At 50.6% G+C, this 21,117-nt stretch overlaps 1 protein-coding gene across 6 annotated transcripts in view; it reads left to right on the top strand.

The window, feature by feature from the left end:
- Positions 1-21,117, top strand: part of CNTFR (ciliary neurotrophic factor receptor) — a 200,801-nt gene that overhangs the window by 36,452 nt on the left and 143,232 nt on the right. For 5 of the 6 annotated variants that reach the window (XM_085041924.1, XM_085041928.1, XM_085041929.1 and 2 more), the window contains one exon: positions 15,712-15,816. In XM_085041924.1, the coding sequence (XP_084898050.1) occupies positions 15,712-15,816 (105 nt within the window). Of the gene's footprint in view, positions 1-15,711; positions 15,824-21,117 lie in introns of all 6 variants that reach the window. The other variant, XM_085041931.1, reaches the window with a different exon arrangement.

The raw sequence follows: 21,117 nt of genomic DNA, 5'->3' as shown, positions 1-21,117 counted from the left end.
GAACCTTCTCCCAGAATTAGTGAGGTGAATGGGCTTGGAAGGGCTTGGCCACATACAGAGGAAGACTGGTCTCTGCAGACCCATGAAGGTTGCTGGCATCAGCCCTGGAACAGGGGGAAGAGCTGTGTTGGAGGGAGCTGACCATTGTGTCCAGCTATCCTAAGCTGGGGTGTGAGGAGTAGAAGGGTGGAGGAGGTGAGGAAGCACCTAATCTTTGCTGCTGGCTGTTCTGGGTGCCCTGCCTGTTGCTGCAGGGGTAACTTGGTCAACTGCCTTCACTGGCCTGGGTTTTGCTAGGGCTGGAGAGCAGGGATGGGGCCCAAGGCAGAACGTGGCACATGTCCACATGTGTGTGTGCTTCTGTGCTGCCATCTCAGCCTTTGCTGCAGCCCCATGGCCTGAGACCAGGGTCACTGAATTCTGGCTTTGCTCACTTGGTTTGCCATCCCTGATGTCTCCTGGCTCTTGCCTGTCACTGACTCCTCTGCTCTCCCCTCTGTTAGACTGGGGTCCCCCTTCTGCCTTGTCCTCAGCCTCCTGCTTTCTCTGGTATATGCTGCTATCCCCTTACCTCAGAAAAGAATGCATTGTACGAAATCTCTATTTTCCCCTCGCATGTGCTCTCTGCAATTCAGATTTTTCCCGTACTAAGTGGAACTGAGACCCTCAAGGATGCTCTAGCCTCTCATCCTTTCCCAAAATGTTTTTTCCAGTGGAAGCACAAACCTTGAACATTGTCCCACCACACAGCCATCCACTGCTCTCCCAGTCCCATGCTCTGGCTCTGGCTGCCCCCCCTTAGCCCTGACCCACAGCCCACTCCCCTCCCTCAGCTCCGGGCCCCTCTGCCTGAAAGGCTGTCAATCAGGCTGAATTGTCTGGTGGTTTTGTGATGTGGAAAGACTCCCACCAAGGAGTCAAGGGCCAGGCTGAGACCTTTAAACTCGATCCCATTTGTGTCTTAAATCAAACAGGAATCCAGGTCCTGGGATGGAGGGGGAGGTTTAAGGGGATGCAGAGGCTCAAAAGCCTCCGCTGCCCCCCCTGAGTTTTCCTGGAGCCCTTTCCCCACCTTGCACTGTGTGGAGCAGGGAATGTGCTCATGGCCCTGGAGTTTAGGGATTGTTTCCCTCTGTAGTCCTCTGCTCTGGGGATTGGCAGCAGTGCTTCCTTTAGTGCTGGCCCTTTGAACCACCCTCTGCCTGGGGTGTATGGCAGAGGTGGTCCTCTGCAATGGACCAGAGTGAGGGTTGAGGAATGTGCTGGGAAGTGGAGACTTCCCTAGGGAAGGGAAGGTTTCTGGGATCTGCTGTTGGGAGCATAAGGGGCTGGGGAGGAGGGCATAGCTCAGCAGCATCTCTGGTCTCACCAGCTTGTGGTGGCTACTGCTGCTGCATAGGAGGATGTGGGTGCAGAGGGCAGATCAGTGACTGATGTCCTACAGGTGGTTGCAAGGTAAAAAGTGATGTTTTAGCCTCCCCCCAAGACTCTATAGGTAAGGTTGACCTCGCTGGACTGTTGTCATTGCAAAGATGAGAGTGCCCTGGTCACTGTCCCTTGGTGTGCCTGTGTCTCAGTGGCTTGAATCACACAGTGCCTGGTGTTACAATTCATCTGCTGGTGCCCTTAGAGAGGGGACAGAACCAAAATGAGATGTCCCAAATTCCCTATATACTGCCAGAATAGGGCATCAGGGCAGGCAAGAAGAGTTAAACACCCTCTGCTTGTCCTTACTGTGTATAAAGATGGCTTAGTCTGCAGAAGGAAGATCATCTTAAATGGCAGGTTGGAATTTCTACTTTTTTCTCTAGAAAGGGGTTTGACAGAAGCAGAGCTAGTGCTGCCTTGGGGTTGAGCCCCATTGCATCTCACAGGGTTTGCAGAGCCCCTTGACCTAGGGCTGCTGCAGAGGAGGGAGAGCAGGGCTGGGTGGAGATCTGGCTTTTTCAGCTCAGTTCATGGCTTTCTCTGCCCACTTGGGAGCAAAGAGTTTGCTATTCTTTTTTTCTTCCAACTTCTCTCCAAAGTCCACATAGGTCAGAGATTTCATTTTGTCTTCCCGAGGGAAAGTTGCAAATCTCTCTTCCCCTGATGGAGCTGTGTTTTCAGGAGAAGCCTGGAGCTGCCTTAAGACATGTACAAGCTCAGAAATGCAGTGGCTGTGTTTATTTTTTTGTGTTCTGGGCAAAGTCAGAGCTGCTGCCGGTGCTAAGTAAATACAGAACTACCCTCATGAGTGACTGCATTAGCCAGGGCCATACTTGCTGCCTGCACGAAACCAGATGGATCTATCTGGGGACTGGAACAGCAGCTTTCTTGTGACTAGCAAAGGCAGAGCCACTGGCATTTGGATTACCAGCTCGCCTGTGCTTTTAACAGAGTGCCAATGTTTGACAAAACCATTAAGTTAAATTAAGCCCTACGTGTTTCAAATGGGTTCTGAGACTTCTGGCTGACTCATTAGCAGAGCTGTCTCTTCTCCCTTTCGTCTTTCTCTCTCTCTTTTTTTTTTTTTTTCCCCTTCCCTCCCCCTCCTCCATTTAATTCCCTCTCTGTAGCTGGTTTTACTGCTGACATTTAAGAGCAACATGTGGAGACTCAAGGAGAGACCTGGCACCGGGATGGCCCTGCTGTGAGCCCAGACATGCCCGGTGCCGCTGCGGTGGGCAGGGAGGATACTTGGAAGGTGTTTGCTTGAGGCAAGCCCCGGGTCCCGCAGAGCCTGCGTATGGGTTGGCCAGGGATGCTCAGGGCCCTGCAGAGCCCACGGCTGCTCCGCTCCTACCCATTGCCAGAGTTATTTATGGCCCGGGATGCTGCTTTGCTGGGCCGTTTCCAGAGGGCAGAGAAGGATGCCCTGTGTTCCCAGGGCTCGCAGCGCAAGGGCAGGGATAGCAGGGATAGCAGGGATAGCAGGGAGCATCGGTGGGAACAGCGGCAGCGGCAGCACGCTCTGTCCGAGTCACCTTGACTTGCCTCCGGCGAAAGTGAAGTACTTTAAAGAGGCACAGGGCGATGACCTTGTAAATGGATGCGTGACCCAAAGGCTTCCCCGTGGCGTCGGCTTCTTTGTGTCCCTGATACTGCTCTTCACGCCTGTGGGGAATCACTGGGGCTGGGGGTGGTTGCTGGGGTCTCATTTGCACAGCTGCGTCTCAGCTGTGCAAGCTCTGCTAGTCACTGGTGTGAGAAATGCTGTCAGCTTCCCCATGTCCCTCAAACGCAACTTTTCTTGGGGCAGCAGAGACCCTGTGGGACCTCACTGTGGCTACCAGCGGAGCTGTTACTTCCCTGGAGCATATTTTGGCGCTGGACTGTGGAGTTGAAGAGGGTGAGCATGAGAGAGGCACCAGCACCTCATGTCACTGGGATTTGCAGGGATGGATGAGCTCTGCATGAGGACCAAAGGCAGCTGCTTCACTGCAGCTGGGCTGGGGTTTGAGTGCTGTCAGGAAGGAACAAGGGTGGTGGCATGGGGTGGGCTTAAAGGCCAGGGATAGAAAAACACTGAATAGTATTGGAGTGAAGGTTTTCCAAGCAGTTAATATGTGGACGGGGTTCTGATGAAGCTTCTGGACTAGGAAGAAAATACAGCAGTTGGATGGTGGAGCAAAGCTGGAAATGGCTTTCTGCTGCTGTCTAAGGCTTTGCAGTACTCTGATGTGCTGCTCTGTAGTCCTGGTCCATGGAAGCACATTGTGCCAAGTGCTGTTCTGCCAGACAACATCCCATATAGAGGCTCCCATTCGTCTGCCTGAAAACTTCAAAGTATCTGTTGCAGATGATGTGGGGACTGCAGGCTTTGGAGAATCTGGTCTGCACTGCTGGAACAGCCTTCCCACTGAGCAGGTCGTTGCTCTTTGCACTGCAGTGCCCTCAAGCCCCTCTGCTCCTGTGCACCTCTTGCCCCTGGGTCTTCGTTGCCTTGGCCCCATGTTTATCAGGTCACTCTGAGATGTGGCCTCCTGACGCACACGATCTCCCCTCTTGCTCTTCCTGCCACAGACTGTCTGGAGAGGAGCCAGGAGCTGCATGAGTGGAGCTTTCAGCAGATCAACATGATTTGGTCTCTGGTGTGCAAAGCCAGAGTGTTAACCCATGGAAAGCACATCTGGGTGAAGGCTTGGGGGAATGTCACCATGGAAGCTGCTCCCACTGACAGCTAGAACATGGTGCCCGCTACTGTATCTCCCTGCTGTGGGCACAGCTCCCACCCCCTCATCAGTGTCTTGTTTCTCTGGGTGCTCTCTCGTTATTTCCATGTTCATTAATGCTGATACGCTCAATTGCATCAGCTCGTTTCGAGGGACCAAGTGCAATCCTGTGCCTTCATTTGCATCCCTGCTGCCTAGCTGTTGCCCAGGCAATGCCAGGTGCTTTGACATCATTACCCAGCCAACTGGCATCCTCTCTGCCCCATTAACCTTCCTGTAATTGACTTCAAATTGAACAGGGAAGGGAAGGGGAAGGGAGGAGGGAAACTGTCTTGAAATGGCAACTGTTTGTGCCACCATGGAGCGGGGCTCTTTGTTTTTTGAAGGGAGAACTGTGACAGTTGGTTATGTGTACAGATAGATTTGGGAAGTGTTTCTTGTCTGTTAGGAAGCTGTGCAGTCTGTCTTGGTTTGTAGTGTTTCCCTGAGAAGCTGTGCAGTCTGTCTTGGTTTGCAGTGTTTCCCTGCTATCATCCCATGGGGGAATGCAATGTCAAAACTCCTTGGGGTGGTTTTGGGCGGGAGAACTCAAAAGGTTTGTGGAGAAGAATGATGTTGGAGATGCTGGGGGCAGTGGGTCTGTGCAGCCTGGGGAAGGGAATGTGAAGCAGGATGTTGAGGGGCATAATGGCGATCTCGAGCCTCTTGATGGGTGGGGAGAAGGCAGGAGATGGAGTTGTTTTTCTAAGCACCAAGGGACAGGGCATCAGACCACAGCACAGTTTGAGGCATCTGGTCCCCTGTCAGGCACTGAGAAGTATCTTGTCCCCATGTCAAACACTGCAGCAGGAGTAAGAGATGGGAAAAGTCATATGTTTGAGATGCTCAGTCCTGACCTGCAGTAGCCCCAGTACCTGAGCTGGCTGGTCCTGTGCCACTTTCAGGGCATTAGGTTGAGATCTATCTAGGGTCAGGCGACAATATTCTATAGCTCTGATCCTAAATCCATTCTGGTAACTAGAAATACATTCTTTTTCTCCTTTCCTAAAACTTAGATGTTGAAATAGTATTGAACTTCTCTGGAATTTTTCCCATTTAAAGATGGAACTTTTTTTTGTCCCATTTTTGTTTTGTCCCCTTTTGAGCCAAAGTCACCCAAACAGATGCTTCACAACAGAATCTCTACCCGAATTGGCATCTTCTATCAACTTGAGTCAATTTTATTTATTCACCTTCTGCTTGCACAGCACTGCGGTCGCCAAGTCTTCCTGTGTTTGCTCATGACTTGTGGTGGATGTAATTCGTTAGGCTTAATTGAGCTGCCAGAGGAGAAGGGCAGTGCGAGAGTGGATGGATGGAAATCTTGGCATCAGCTGCTTGATTGCCAAACCCAGCAGAGCTGGTGCTGCTCCAGCAGAGCCCCTGGACAAGGCAGGTCTGTCCAAAGCTGGAAACTTCTGAGCTTCCCTTGCAAGAGAGGAGATTCCCATGTGCTTCAAAGCTGGGGCAAAGGGGTGAAATACTTAGAACTTTACTTCCTCTTATTGAGGAATTCATTATTTACTAATATATATATTTTTTTACTTATTACCCGTTACTTATTTAGAGAGAAGGTAATTCTGGGCTGTGTTCTTGGCCTTTCCAAAGGCAGAACTGAGGAACTTGTGGCAGGAGGGATTTCTTAAGCTCTAGGATGTCAGATGGTGTGATCCTACCTGCCTGGCATGGGCTGATTCTTGCATTGCTTCATCTCGTCATTCTCTGCAAGATGCAGGAGTCCACACAGGACCAAACAAAACTGGACCTTTTTCTACAGGCCTTGAAGTTCTGCTGGGATGTGGTGATAGGAAAACTGCTCATCCCCTTCAAGAGAAGAAATCTTTATTTGGGGTGAGCCCTGGGGCTGTCACCGCTAATTGCTGTGTTATAGAAATAGTCTGATGGAGGCAATCACTGGCTCTTGTGGGTGGTGGGTTTGCACTGGGGTCTGACTGTCAGCTGGGAGAGGCTGTTTGAGCCTTTGCTTGTCACAGTGGTTGGAGGCAGGTCAGGGATGGAGGAAGTGAAGTACCAAGAGATCTCTGGGCTGGGGTGTGCAGCTCGAGCCAGAAGTGGTATGACTGTGCCCTCAGCAGCTCTCTTGGGGAGGGCAGACCCCTCATTTTCACTTGCAGTCAGTGAACCGTGGTGCGAGGGGCACAGCTCTGCCTCTGTTTCCCCTAGAGCTAACAGAGCTTAGTATCAATTAGCAGCTTAATTTGTAATTAATAACTTGCTGTCTCTTTTCTAAATGGCTTGCAGGGGGGGCTGACACAGGAGGCTCACACAGCCTGCAACGTGCCGTCACCAACTGCTGAGGAGCATCCTGAGATTTGGGGGGTGGGTTTGGACATGGATGTTGTCAGAGAGCAGGGAAACAGTCCTAGCAGGGGTTTGGGATGCAGGCTGTCCTGGAGATGAGTCTGGGACCTCAGAATGCTACTGCTTTTTTTTTTTTTTTTTTTGCATCTAGGAGTGCTGGCTGATAATCCTGGGGCAAATGTTGCTTTAGCCTGTGACATCACTGAGTAGGGATCAGTCCAGGCAGTTCACTGTCCTCCTACCATTGCAGTCTGCTGTCAGAGCTGGGGGCTGCCCGTGTGTCTGGCGGGTGCTGTGAGGGGCTGGCAGGGCCATCACTTCCCCCTGAGAGTGGGAGCTCCTCCAGCAGCACAGGCTGAGTGTGTCCCAGTCCAGCTTGGGATCTTCCTTTCTGGAGCTGACATATGTCATCTTTCTTGCAGTTCTTTGTGGGTTTCCCTTCCCTGCCAGTATGGATTGCTGCTTTCCTGGCTGCACCATCCCGTGATGGTGTGTGGGGACTCCATCCTGCTGAGTGCCCTTTGCACAGGTCCCTGCAGGGTAGAAATTGGAGCTGCCTTGCCAAAAGGGGCAGTGAGTGAAGAGACAGCAGAGATGCAGGGCCACCCATCAGGGATGAACTTGCCCTTCCTCATACCCTGGGGATATCTGCTAGCTTTAATGGGTACTATGTTGCTCTCCAAGTAGTCCTCCTGGTATTGTCCTGCAAGGAAGAGGCTGATGAAATGATGATGATCCCATTTCTTCCCAATCCCCATTCTGCTCCATCCTTCTCTGCTGTGCATGCTCCATGCAAGTGGTCCAGAGGACTCCTGCCTTGTGTCTGGCTCCCAGGCCTTGCACCATCTGGTCCTCTCACTTTTCTTGGACCCTGTACACATTTCAGGACAGAAGCCCTGTCTTTCTTTTTATTTAGTGCTTATTCCTGAATGACTGATTGCTGTTTCATTCTCTGAGAAATCAAAGAAGTGTCTGTGTACAGGGAGAAAAAAAAAAATCTTCTATGCTTCACCTGGCAGAGGAGACAACACAGCAAATGCAAAGTGGATGTGTGCAGCTGTGGGGACCACTGGAAAATTATATTAGCATGTCAGTGCTGGGGGATGCTCTGCATGTCCCAGGCTGACTGGGAGACACTGGTGTCTGAGGGGTAGATGTCCTGATGTCACTCCAGACTTGCTTTCCCTGTGTGAGCGATGTAACTGGGTTTGAGTTGTTTGTGTTTTTCCATTTTGAAGCTTTTCAATGCCCAGCTGTTTGAGCCAAGTGTTCCCTTAGCATTTGAGGCTCTTGTGCAGGGAGAGATTTGCATTTGAGTTGTTTGGCATTCATTTGCTGTCCAGTGGGTCTCCTGTCTGGAAAGGTCTGCAGTCGGGTCAGAAGCTGAGTTAATTTGCACTGGAAGGCAGGCACACTTTGTTTTGTGTGCTGGTTTCTCGCAGAAATCCCATTTGAGCTATTTGTTCTATTCTCTTCTCTTTTTGAAGCCGTGTTAGGAGCCATGGCAGCTTCCCTGCGAGGCTGGGAAAAGAAAGAACTAGCCTGAAAGGTGCAAATTAAACCCATGCTCAGATAAAAACTGCTATTGCACTGTTAATGTGGGCCCTTCTCCAGAGTTTTGATGCTATTTGCTTGCAACTGAGGAAGAAATACTCACAAAGACAGTCCTGTGGGAAGAAAAGCAGGCTCCAGAGTTCAGTTTGCAGCTACATTGGATGAAACATTTCGAAAATCCAGGGGGAAAGTGCCAGAGGGTCTTTAACTCTCATTTGGATCAGCTCATGAAATGATCAGGCAGGGCAGGCATTTTGGCACAGCTTGCCTATGAGGAAGGAGACTTAGGAAGAGCAGCTGTGTGTGGGGTGTGGTGCTGCTGAAAAAAGGGGGATGTGGCTACTGTTCAAACACTGGAGGTGTTCGGCTTGAAACTTGATTATCCAAAAGCTTTGTTTTTCCCTGCCTGGGTGCCAGACTTGTGACCTTTGTGGGCCATCTCCCATGTCTCCCCATGAATATATCCTTCAGGGATTGCTCCAGAGACCATTTCCAGCTCCCAGCAGTGTGTGTTTGCATCCCAGGTGGCTGTCACTGCTGACAGCCATGGGACCACGAGTGCAGCAGGAAGGATCCCAACGGGCTCTACCCAATGGTAGAAGTACCCCAAAAACATCTCTGTAGAGAAGGCAACTCCAGCTGCAAGTCCAGAGGGGATTGAAACTGGGAGAGGCTGTAAACCTGGTTTGCTGTTAAGAGGCTCTTGGTGACTTTTTACAACTCTGTACATTGGAGATGCTGTTTGCAGAGTCCCCAGCTCATCCCAGCCCGGGGGTGCTCCTGAGGCCTCAAATACACCTTTTTCATGCCCTGCAGCAACATTCTCAGGGCTTTGACAGGCAGAAAGTGATCCCTATGGAGCTGTATCAGCACTTGAACTTTCCTTCACCTCCCCCTGCACCCTGACCAGCCCTGGAGGCAGCTGGGAGAGACACCCATCAGTGATGCCAGGGCTGTGGAGGGTCTGGTGCCGGTGGAGAGGCAGCTGTGGGCTGCAAAGGGTTAAAGAGACATTGACAGTAAACAGGAAGAGAGGACAAAGCAAGTCTGCTGTAATTATGTAGCATTTATTATTAATACGCTGGAATTGCTGGAAGCAGCCGCTGTAATGTGAATACTGATACAGAGGTTCAGAAGACAATTTAGCTCATCTGTCTGTTTATTAGTTCCCTCAGCTCTGGCAGGCAGTGAACTAAAGCCTTGTTTGCTACTGCCTTGTTTCTGTCCCTCCTTCTGCCCCTGAACTCTTTGCTGGTTCCATAAAGAAATCTTGTTTTGCTCATCCTCCAGCCAGGCGCTGCAGCCATGCATGGCATGATCCTGGGTATCCAAATAGGCTTTAATCCTTGCCCTGATGCTCCCATGCCTGTTTGCCAGGCATGGCCCAGAGTGTGGCACTAGGCTGGGCAGAGCCATTGCTTTTCTGAGGGCAGCACAGCCACAGGTGATGCTGCAGTGGGATTTCCCAGCTCCTGGGGCACAGGGCTGTCCACCCTTGGGGCAGCAGCAAGACCATGTGGTGTGGGATGCTTCAGGTTGGGGCCCAAAGTTCATAACAGGGTTGCAATGAGGGGAGAGGGCAGAGGAGCTTTAGGAAGCTGCCTGGGAAGTAATTAGGAAGCTGGCTAGGAAATAATTAAAGACTGCTGGGGTGGAGAGAGCAAGAAGAAGTTAAACCATCTGTCAGGGGTTGCAACAAGTTTCCTTTTTCTTCTGTGGCTTGGTAGGATTTGTCATTCTAGCTTCTGTCCAAGTTTCTGAGCTTCAGCCTGGGTTTTTTCTGCATATCACAGGCATATAGGACATCCATTCCCTTATGTATTATACAGTAGTTTAAAGAGGATTAAGACAATAGCTAATCTAAATGATGAATGATGTAGATTGCTCAGCCTCTGAGCCACCGGGGTTTTTCTTGCACACAGATTAGTCAGCTCAGTAGCTAAATATTGGGGCAAACAGTATAAATCCATACACATAAGCCTCTCTGGCTTGAATAGGATAGAAGGATTTCGAAATGGGCTCTGACACTGCTCTGTGTCTTGTCACAGTGTCTGCGGCCGCCTCGCTGACACGACGGATGGGGAAAGAGCTTTAGGCTGCTGTGCACAGCCCAGGTGGCCGAGGAAATTCAGCATCCAGTGCTGCTTGGTCGATGCTGCTATCAGATATGGATGGTGGCAGGAGAGGGAAGGGATCGATGCTGTTCAGCTCCCTGCTGCTGGTGTGCTGGCTGAGCCCAGGGAGGCTGATCCAGTCTCAGAGAGAGCAGCCTGCAGAGGGATAGCACGGGCTGGTGGGGTTTTACTTCCATGACCAGCCTGGTGTGGCTGGTGCCTGCCCTCTCCTCCAGCATCAGCACCAGGATGGTGCTGGCAGTCCCCAGGGAGTGTGACCTGTAGGAGAGCTTGTACTAGCACTGGGCTGACAGCAGGTTTTTCTTAAGCTCTGGAGCAGAAGGATTTAAATCTTTTATTTATATGTCTGGTCGAGTCTGTCAGAGTTGTGTCAAATGTTTTTGACAAGCAAAAATGCCATTTGCTTCAGCTTAATGAAAAATGATTTTTATTCCCCCCCCACCACACTCCAGGAACTAAAGGAATTGTAGTTTCAATTGCAGACCCAAAAGCTCCTCAGGAAAAAAAAAAAAAACAACACATTACAAAACAAAACCTAAAACCTTCTGATCGTTGTGAGAGTTGGCTGTTAAAAGAAGCTCTGGGTTGATGTTTTGGGTCTGTGTAAAATGAGGGTCTGGAGAGCATTCAATCATATGGTATCTCCTTTTATAAAGCTTTCTGGGCATATTATTCTAATGACGTTTAATGGCACTGATTTCTTCATCTTAACCAAGTGAGTCTTTTCCCAGTCCCACATCATTTTAATTCGTTCTCCTTCTGAGAAGTATGAGAGCTGGGACTGGCTGGACTTGGCACAGAAGAAGAGCTGTGTTGGTGTTTGTCTCATCCCTCCTGGTGGGGATGCATCTGGCTGTCTAATGCTGAGGGTTGTGTTGAGGAAAAGCTAGCATCAGGACCAGCACTTGTCAGAAGACCTGTTCTTGAATTTTCCCTGCTCTCCTGGAAATCACATTTGTTTTCTGTTGTGCAGTAGGGAGCAGTGTGGACATTATGGTTTGGCCCCCCTCCTTCCTGAGTTTCAGGCAAGGCTTGCTTTGCCTATGCCCTCCTCTTTGGGCACAGATCTCCATAACCTCATCCCGTGTTTAGTAAGAGAGACCCCTTCTCAGGTGCCAGCTGGGAGGAGGGTAGGGCAGTGGGACAAGCTGACAAACACTCACTGCTCATCCTGAGCTCAAGTGTTTGTCTGTGCATCCTGACTCAGGATCAGGCTGTGTCACTGCCCGGTTCCCTGCCTTGTGCTGCTTCCCCTGGGAGCTGTCAGGAGGCTGCTGGAGCCATGCGGTAACACAGGTCTCGGGGAGGCAAGCAAGGTCAGATGTCTGCTCAGAAATGAGATTGGCAATGATGCCACCGGTGCTGACAAATGGCCTGTCATTAATCTCTGACTCATGGCAGTGGAGAGGGCAGCAGTGGAAGAAACCCATGAGGTCACTGGCAGCCTCCCTCCCTGGGGACCTGCACACAACTTCCACCCTAAACCTTCCTGCATGGGGTGGGCACTTCCCCAGGCATGGGAGGGAGCTCTTTCCCTACACACCTGCCCTGATTGTTTGTTTGTGTGCAAGTGCATGGCACAACTCCAGATGAGCTCTAGACAAGCCCCATAGCACCTGGGCACTGGCTGCCCCATAGCACCTGGAGGTTAGAGCCAAAACAGACAGGGTTTTCTGTGGCAGTGGGTGCTGGTGGAGATGCTGCACTCCCTGCTCAGCCATGCTGGTGAGCTGCACTGGACTGAGCTGCCTTTCGGGGCTTCTGTTGGTGCCACAAGTACAACCTTTGCATATGTGCAGGGAACAGGTGTCTTACTCCTCTGGAGTATTTTGGGGTTGTTTTAGTCTCCTTTAGGAGGAACGGAGACAGGATTATTCCATTCCTGACTCACTCCAGATGCTTGAACCTCTCAGCTAGTACTGGGGAGTTGATGGGCAGCAGCAGGCAGGGGTTGCAGTGTGGGATTGGGACTTGGAATTCTGTGCCTGGAAGGACAGAGGAGAAGGGTGTGCTGATGGGGATGAGGAGGTGCTGATTTTGTGGAGCAAGGGCTGCCACCACCCCAGGCTGCTGCAGCAGTGGCACAGCCTGAGCTGTGCCCCCAGGACCTTCCCCCTCTGCTTCTGCCGAGCTACGATTTCATTTTTCACTTTTCTTCCATCCCCTCTTAACTGGAAGAAGTCCTAAATAAAGTTGCTGTCACTTTTATTTATGGGCACAGAGGAAGACACGGACAAAAAGCCTGTGTGCTCCTGACAGCTACAAAGCATCCGGCTGTTTTTCCTCGCTCGCCTTGGCAAGGCAATCGATCTGGGCACAGGCAAGCACCCTCCTTGGGTGCATGGGGCTCCCACATGCCCCTGCCCAGGGCACTCCATGAGGATGGATGGGAAGGGGCTGGCTCTCAGTTGTCACAAAGCCAGGCTTGTCTGGTAACACCTGTCCTAAACTCCTGGACCCCTGAAAATGCAAATGCATGAACACGCCTGCCTTAAGAATCCATTACAGGCTTCTTGTCTCCATCTTGATTGGTTCCAGTGAGGTCAACTTTTTTTAATAACTCCTGGACTTCGGCAGGGAAAACTATTTCCTTCAGGAAATAATATAATTAAGGCTGCCTGACACTTCTGATTATAAGCCCCTGTCTTCAGTTGCTTGAAACTACGCCAGCCTTTAACCATTTGGACTGAAACTTCACATGTCTGCCTCCGGCTGAATTTTTTTGGAAAATTTTAGCAAAGAGAGTTTTTAAGCTGCTCTCAGAACAGGGTTTGGGGGAGAAAAAGGCATTAGTTTATCCAGAGTTAAAAATAAAATTTAAAAAAAAAAGGCAGAAAAAATCTTGCATTTGCGCCGAAGAAATTCCAGTATCTTTGAGCTGTGAGACTCAGCCTGACAGTTTTGGGGAAGGTTTTCAGCCAGGCGTCAGAGATCTGCTTGCTGCTGACGCCACAAAAATCCACCTTCCCAGCGCCAAGTTGCGAGGCTCTGAATGGTGCTGCTGCGTGGGTGTGTTACACACAGCATGTGTGGGGAGCTTCCCACAGCAGGAACTGCACTGCCTCGAGAGCACAGGACTGCAAAACCTGTGCCCCAGCTCCTGCATGGGATGCCTTCCTGCTGGGAAATGTTGGACCCTTTCTGTTGGTGCAAGTAAAATTCATGGATCCCTGATCAACGTAGCCCCAGCTTGTGCTGGAGAGAAAGATTTTTTGGCAAATGCTGTGTGTTTGGATTTCTTTTGGTTTTTTTTTAAAGCAAGTGGTTCAGTTATCCATTAGCCCTCTCTGTGCCATGCAGATGCATTATGTGGGACATGCAGCTTGCCATGGGTGCTGGGCTTCCTCCAGTGCTTTGCAAGGACCTGTTTAAAAAGTGAGTGCTTTTGCAGGCAGGCTCCTCTTAAATCAGCTTGTTGCTACAGAAATGGCCAAAACAGGAGTATTTCTGTGGGGCAGACCCGACTGGCTCTATAAAACAGGTGTCACATTGATGAAGTGCCCTGACCATGGCATTGCTGAGACCTCAAGACCTGGTGATATGGGGTGAGCTCAGCAGTGATGCCAACCCTCCTGTAGGGACCTGACCCAGGACTTGTTCCTGCTCCGTGGCTGATGACATTTGCTCCTTATGTGAGCCCACCTGAGCTGTGATCAAGGTTGTCCCTTGGTTATAGGAAGCATAGCTCACAGATACTCCCTCTGGCCCAGCAGTAACTCATGCCCCGAATCAGGTCCTTCAGCTGGTGACCTGCTTTGGATGTGCTGAGTTTCTCCAAAACCCAGTTTGACCTCAGCTTGGAGTCCCCATGCTTTGACTTCCATGAGGAAAGCTGTGGCAGAGCTGGCACAGAGATGGCTGGGGCTGTCAGTCCTTTCCATAGGAGCAGGTTTCAGAGATGTCTCTCAGAAAAAGCACTGGGATTTTGCACTTTTTACCCATAATAATGCACTCCCTCCCTGAGGGTACTCAGTGCTAAGCCCAGTCTCTCTTCTCATGTCCCTGCCAAGCTGGAATTAGTGCCCAGGAAGGTCTCTGTCAGGTAATGATGAACGAGCCTCATCTCTTGCTGTAGCCTGGTCTTCTTTGTTCCTCTTCATCTGTGGGTAGGGAAAAAACCCATCACCCACAACCAAAAACATTTCCAAAAAATATCCGAAGAGTTACATTGGCATTGGACAGTGAGAGGAGGCTTGTTGGGGTGTAGCCTCTCTCCCCTCCTTGCCAGTCAGTCTTCAGCTCTGGGGTCCCTGGCAGAGCAGCTTTTGAGTGATGGGGAGTTGCGGGTGCTGGGCTTGGGGCAGCTGGAGTTAAATTTCTTGGTGGCTGACACCTGACAAGCGTGATAAATTAAGGCACACCATGGCTGCCGGCATGACAAACAGTCGGCTTCCCTCCCTGTAAACTCTGGGAAAAATTTGTAATTATTTCCAAGCACTTTGCAAATGAGAGTTTCGCCATCAGGCGCCCAGTGGAGTTTCAGGGGGGGTGGTTTATTTATTTAGGTTTTGTAGGCAGGCGGGGGGTAGATGGGGGTTGTAGTTTGGGTTTCTGTCGCATCCTTCCATTGGCTTGCCCAGGCTTTGCATGAGGTCCTGGGAGGAACTCTGGCAAAGCTCATCAGCTGAGGCTTGGGTGCTAATTAAAGCCTGTGGTGTTCCAGGCTTGGAGTCACTGTCACCCTTGGGAAAGAATCTCTGCAGGAGTGACTCCCAGACTTTCCTCTTGCCAGTGGGGTTTGGCTCCAATTTTTCATTTTTAATAATGCAGAACCGTAAGATTTTTTTTTTATTTTTTTCAAAGCATTTTAGAAGAAGTGGGGGAAACAACACAACCTCAGCCACAAAAGCTGGATAATGAGCACAGATCTCGACTGATAATTTGTTTGTCTAACACAAAAAGCATATTTCCTGCTGTAAGGGAGGGCACTGCTGGTTACACTAATGCCTCTGACTCCATCTCACCAGGCAGTGTGTCACACGTAAAACAGAAAGTCCCCCTCCTGTTTCCAGACCTTGGTGTCTGTGCTGCAAAGCTGTACAGGCATGCTTCCCTCTTCACACTACCGGGTTCAGCCCGAGTGGCCTCTCCCTGCACCCTTCAACACGTGTGTGAGGCTTTTCAGGATTAGGGCTCAGGCAGCACAAGACCTCGTGGGCGAATGCCTTGGTGCTGGGCTGACAGTGTCGTGCTGCTGTGCTGCTCCGGCTGGGGAGCATTGCTGTCTGTCTTTAAAGAGGATCAGAGATGCCCCAAGCTGCAGGATTCTTTTTCCCCCTCTCCCATTTCATGTCTCTGAATCGAAATAATTAAGCAAATACGTGCTTTGGGGCTGGACTGTGACGCTCTTGTGGGAGGGCTCTTATACTAAACCAGCTTCGTCTTTGCACCAGTTACCCCCAGCTGACAGGGCTGGGAAACAGATGCCCCCCTGCCTTGGTGGTGTCACAAACCTGAAGCAGTGGCAGAGCTTCACCTGACAGGTTGTCTCTTCTGTTTAGTTGAAGAAAATCCCAGATCTGAGCGGCGAGTGTTGGTCAAGCAGCCAGAAGAATCCCCCGGACGTTTATGAGAATTTGGGGACACCCCAAGGACTCTGGACCAGTGAAGAGGTAAGAGGTAGGTTAAAAGCCCTGCTCACCCAACTTGTCCTGAGTTGGTGTGCTCTGTGGGAGTGCAGGACACGTGTCTTCTGGCGAGGATGGTGTTTATTAAAGTGTGACAAAATGCTGCTTGTGGCTCCAGTGTGTGAGCAGCCTTTTGGCTGCTGTGCAAAGAGGGCAGATTCTGAAAGTGGTTTTTTAGGATGTGGAGGGGCAAGTATGGATAAACAGCCTGGAAAATGCATATGTTATGGGCTGCCCGTGGACAACTTCTCCATAAAGAGCTCTCCCACCTGAAAGCCCTCTGGGCAGCTCAGAAATATACAGTCTAACCACAACAGCAGAGGTCCTGTGTCGTGGCTGAACCGCTCTGGAGCAGGTAAGTGTCACCCAGCCCAGCTCCACTTGGGAGGTGAATTGCCTCCTCTTGCAGACAAGCACAGCCTGGAGCTCTCAGGTTTGTTTGATTTTTTTCTTTGCTTTCCTGCCCTGTCAGGCTGCAGCATCAGGGATGCATCCCCTTAGGAGACCACCAGCAGCAGCAGCAGCCACAGGCAAGAGGTTGTGCCACCTGTGAGACCTGTTGCAAATGTGCTCAGAGTGGGGCTGTGGTAACACAGTGCTGTTTGGGATCATGTTTTCTGAGCCATGGTGGGGCAGGGAAGGGACCTGGGATGGAGCTGCCCCACTTGGGGATGCAGACCCTGCAGAGCCATGCTGGGGAAGCCCAGTACTTGCTGGTGCTGTGCCTGAGAAGTGAAAATGATGAATTAAAATTTAACAAGTCTCTAAATGCCAGACAAGGACACCTTAAGTGGGAATTGTCACCGTTTGACTAGTGCAGCCTCTCACTTAGCTAAAACTGCATGGCTTTAATTACATTGATCCTAGAAAGCAATAGCTTACACCGAAGAGGAGAAACTGTTGGCCAAAATAGCATGAATGATAAATTTTCCCTGTGCGGCTTCCCTGCCCTCTACCCCTGCATCATGCTTCCCAGAGTTGTTTTGCAGCCCCTTTAACCCTGGGTAAGCAGAGTCCTTTATCCTTTGAGCCACAGGCAAGGACAGAAATGTTCCCTGTGTGCATGGCTGATTGTTTTCCCTGGAGTTAAAAGGTCGAGGTTAAGGAACCCAGGGGCAGGCAACAACTGATGGAGTCACAATAAGGAGTGGGCTGGGGTCTGGGCATGCAGAGATGCTCTACAGCAGCAAAACCCTGCCCTTGGCATTGCTTCTTGGTGGCATCCAAGGAGCGGCATGGAACAAGGACTCCTTCCCTCCCCATCCTTGAGGTAGATCAGCCCATCCACGGGACTCCTTGCAGCTCTGCAAATAGAGCAGCTCGAGCAGGGTACATCGCTAATAATACCAATTACTGTTACATGCTGGCTACAAGGTACACTGGCAGTAATGGGATCCTGGGGGGATGAAATGAAAGCAATATAATATGGTGAGATAAATTAGCGTTGTAAAATTAGCCATGGGTCTAGTCAGGGATCTGACAAATGTGTCGCAGCTTTGGTGCAAGCTCTGAGTGCTGCTGAATTGGATTTAGTGGCCCAGAGCAGAGCAGATGGGAGCGAGGGAAAAAAGAGTTTGAAGGGTCTCCATACACACGTGCTAATGGTTAATGCTGCTTGTTTTTTCCTCGGATTTGTGGAATGATATGTCCCCTGATGCCTGCTTGTTCGTGGTGGCAGAGGAGTAGGAGCCCAGCCCAGATGATGGGCTGCTAGAGGAGCTTGAGCTTGTCAGAGACATGGGAAGGGGGTTGGAGAAGCATCAGCAGGCTGGTGCTCCTGCCAGCGTTGGTGCGTCAGCTGCCAATCCCTGCCCTGCATCACTGGCTTCCTCTCCTGGGTTTGCTCCCAAAGGGTTCAGTGTGATGTGTGGCAGGCATTCGCACAAGTTTTAGCTGTGTAGGAAGGGTAGAAAGCTGGTTTGTGCTTCCTGTGTTGCAGCCTGACCTGTTTTCCTCATGCCTGGGTGGGTTCTGGGGCAGAAGGATGTCTGGAGCTGGGCATCCCTCAGCCCAGGGACTTTCTCCTGTTGACCAAGGATGCACAAGCAACTCTTTCCAGTTCAGATGCACACTTTATTCTTCACCCTGTCAGGTAGAGGGTGGGAGCCAGGAAATGGGGTTTTGTGCCTTATGGAGGCTGGGAAATGGATGTGCCCCAGTTGCAGTGGGATCCACTGCCTGGTGGCTCAGCAGGACAGGCTCCACTGCAGGGATGTGAGCAGTCCTGCCCATGAGTGATGGATGGCTGGCAAGAGCCTCTCACATATTTGTAAATGCAGGCTAATTGCATGTTTAATGGCTGACACATTACATGGGATCTGGGGAGAGGCAGACATGATTTAGGTCCTGTTTGATAAGGCATGTTATGTGAAACATAACATAATAAGAAAGGGAGAGGAAAGTTCTGCATATGCTTTGTAGTGCCCTGCAGTGGAGCTGAGGGGGCCAGAGGGGTGGTGAAGGAGTCTGTGTGAGGCCTCTCCCAAGTCATGCAATGATGATGCAACAGGAATGCTGGGCACAGTGTCTGAGGGAGGGAACCAACTTGTGACATCCCTGGGGATGAGTTTGTAGAGGTCAGGCCACTGCCCTCTGAAGTTCTGCAGCAGCACCAGCCTGAGAAACAAATCCCAAAGGATTGTCCCAGCACTGCCTGGAACATCCCAAGGGACTTGAGTCAATTTGTGTACTGAAGCCATGAGGACGGAGACATAAAGAGACAAGCTGCAGTTTGTGGGAGGTCAGCCTGGCCACTGCCAGTGCTCCCTGTGTCCTCCTGCTGCCCCCCTGCTGCAAGCAGGGCACAAGGTGCAGTGGTGACTCGCTTCAGGTGTATCAGACCCCAACCAGCCCCAGGGTTAAGTTGTTCTGGCAAAACCAATGGGGTGGTGAACTGTGGCAAGGAGCCTCTTCCCTTGACATTCCTGGTGGAGAAGGAGTGATGTGGGACCTCAGCAGGACCTTGAGCCAATGGCTGGAGTGACAGCAGCAGCACAAATAGAAATACAACTTCTCAGCTTCTTGTGCAGCTATGATATATCTTGTTTCTATTGACTTTCTTAAACCTCTAAAATACATTGTAGATTGATCTACAAATCTGCAAAAAGCACCTTTTTTATTTTTTCTTTTCTTTTAAGCCTAAAGCAATTTTCTGCCCGCTCCTTGTGGTTGACTCTGAGCAGACACATGTTCTCTTGTCCTATTTGAGGCTGGCATGCTGCCACAGTGGTAGGAAGTTTAGTAATACTTGAGCTGGATCGATTCAAGCCCATTATCTGTGCTGCCTGGGACTTGGTGGCGAAGGGGAAGAAAATATTCTCCCCAAACACATCAAAGCCCTGTGATAAGGACACACAGTTGAGCTCTATTTATAGATGGACAGATGCCTTGCCAAAGCTTCGCTGCTGTCATTTGATTATGCAGTTTTTTGAGTGTTTAGCAGTGCTTGGATGTGAAGGTGGCTGAGGTGTGTCCCCTCCAGGCACAGTCCCAAGCACTATTGCCTCTAGGTGGGCTTTGTCGTTCCTCCAGGTAGGGACCTGATGTTTAGATAGTACGAATGAAGTGGCTGAGAGGTCCTGTGAGTAGTCCCAGAGCTGGTGACTAAGATAAAGTCGACAATCCCTCTTCCTGTTCTTGCATCTGCATAAACCTACAGAGGCCCTGGAGCTCCAGAGCAGAACTGCCATGGATGTTACATCAGAGCACTGTGGCTGTTGAGCTGAGGGCTCATGGCTTAAGCATGGACATCCTCCATCTCCTGGGATACCTGGCTCTCACCTGTGCCACCCTTCCACCAAAGAGATTTCTCCTACCATTCACCCTAAACCTCCCAGGCAGCAATCTGTGGCCACTGACATGTTGGATCTCATGATTTTTCCTTCTTTATGAAAAGCTATCAAGGATGTTTGAATCAGGACCAGCCATGCAAGCTTCACGTTCAGAGTGGCTCCTCAGGTCTAGTTGTCTCAGGTCTTGCAGTGTATGTGCTCATATATGTTCCATGAGTGTTTAATTTTTGAGGGGATGCTGGAAAGGATGGGGTGCAATGGGTTAGCTAATCCACATTCTGCCCCTGAATGATGAGTGCTGGTGCTCATTTGACAGAGCTGCTCTTCATTTCCTTCCATACATTGCTCTGTCACAACAGTCATGAATTTGGGAGTGGGAGAAGGGCAAAAGCTGCATTCTGCTTAGCCTTGGATGTTGTTGTCAAAGGTTCTGTGTTGTTTTTGCCTTGGTTCTGACCCCACAAAAAGCAGAGAAAAGTTTCTCCTATCATCCAGTGGGAACCTTTTGTTTCAGCTATGCCCACTGTCACTTACCTTCTTGCTATGTGTTGCTGTGAAGAGCCTGGCTCCGTGTCCTCAGCACCTTCCCTGGACATTTCAGTGGCCCTGGCTGAATTTCCTCTAGTTAATTAACACTGGCACTTGTCTTGGGGCTCCCAAAACTAAGGGCAATGTCTCAATGTGGTTTAAGTGCTGCATGAGATGCTGGCTGTGCCTCTGCTCTCACAGCCCAGCCTGCTGTTGATCCCTTTGCTGCCTGGGCAGGCAGCTGGCAGGACCCATGCTGGCACAGAGTGGGTGTTCCTATGTCCAAGCCTGACACCAAACCACAGCAATGAGCTGGAGATTTCACAATAAGTGCTTTTTTTGAGGTCTCAGTTTGTTGTGGCTCTGGGAGGGTAGTTGCCATCCATGGGCAGGTTTGGAGACCAAGACCTGACTTCTTTTGTTTATTAACACGTTGTCTTCATCAGGTGCATCAGAGTTGCATGATGGATCCTGGCTGTGTGCCATTCCCAAGGCTGGGAGAAAGGAGATTTCTCTTCCCCAGGGTGTCCATAATGTGTTCGCCTGCACGGCTCCTGCAGAGCCCTCCGAGCACCGTTTGCTCTCTGCTTGGTTTTAGTCTGTCTCCAGGGTGCCACTCAGCTCTGCTCATATATTCCTCTGATGAGTGGGCAGGACAGGAAGCAAATACCTTTGCTGCAAAACCACATATGGGCTTTCAGTGGGTGATGACACTTCCCCAGGCTATCTGTCTAGTGAATGCACTTTCCCTCCTGCTTGTTTATATTCACAGGAGTGTTGCTTAGCTGCTCAGGTGAGCCGTAGATGTCAAGAAAGATGTCAATGTCAGGAGAAGGCTTTAATGCAAGTCTTCCTGCTGTTCTGTGTGACTGATGACCCCAGTGTGCCAAGAGCCAGGGGAGGAGTGGGACAGAGCCGTGGAGGGGACAGTGGCCTCAGTACCACTGGAGGTGACATTTTACAGCTG

Source organism: Lichenostomus cassidix, chromosome Z (genome assembly GCF_008360975.1).
Source record: "Lichenostomus cassidix isolate B80296 chromosome Z, HeHo_3.0, whole genome shotgun sequence".
NCBI lineage: Eukaryota > Metazoa > Chordata > Aves > Passeriformes > Meliphagidae > Lichenostomus > Lichenostomus cassidix.
This window is presented reverse-complemented; position numbering and strand designations above follow the sequence as displayed.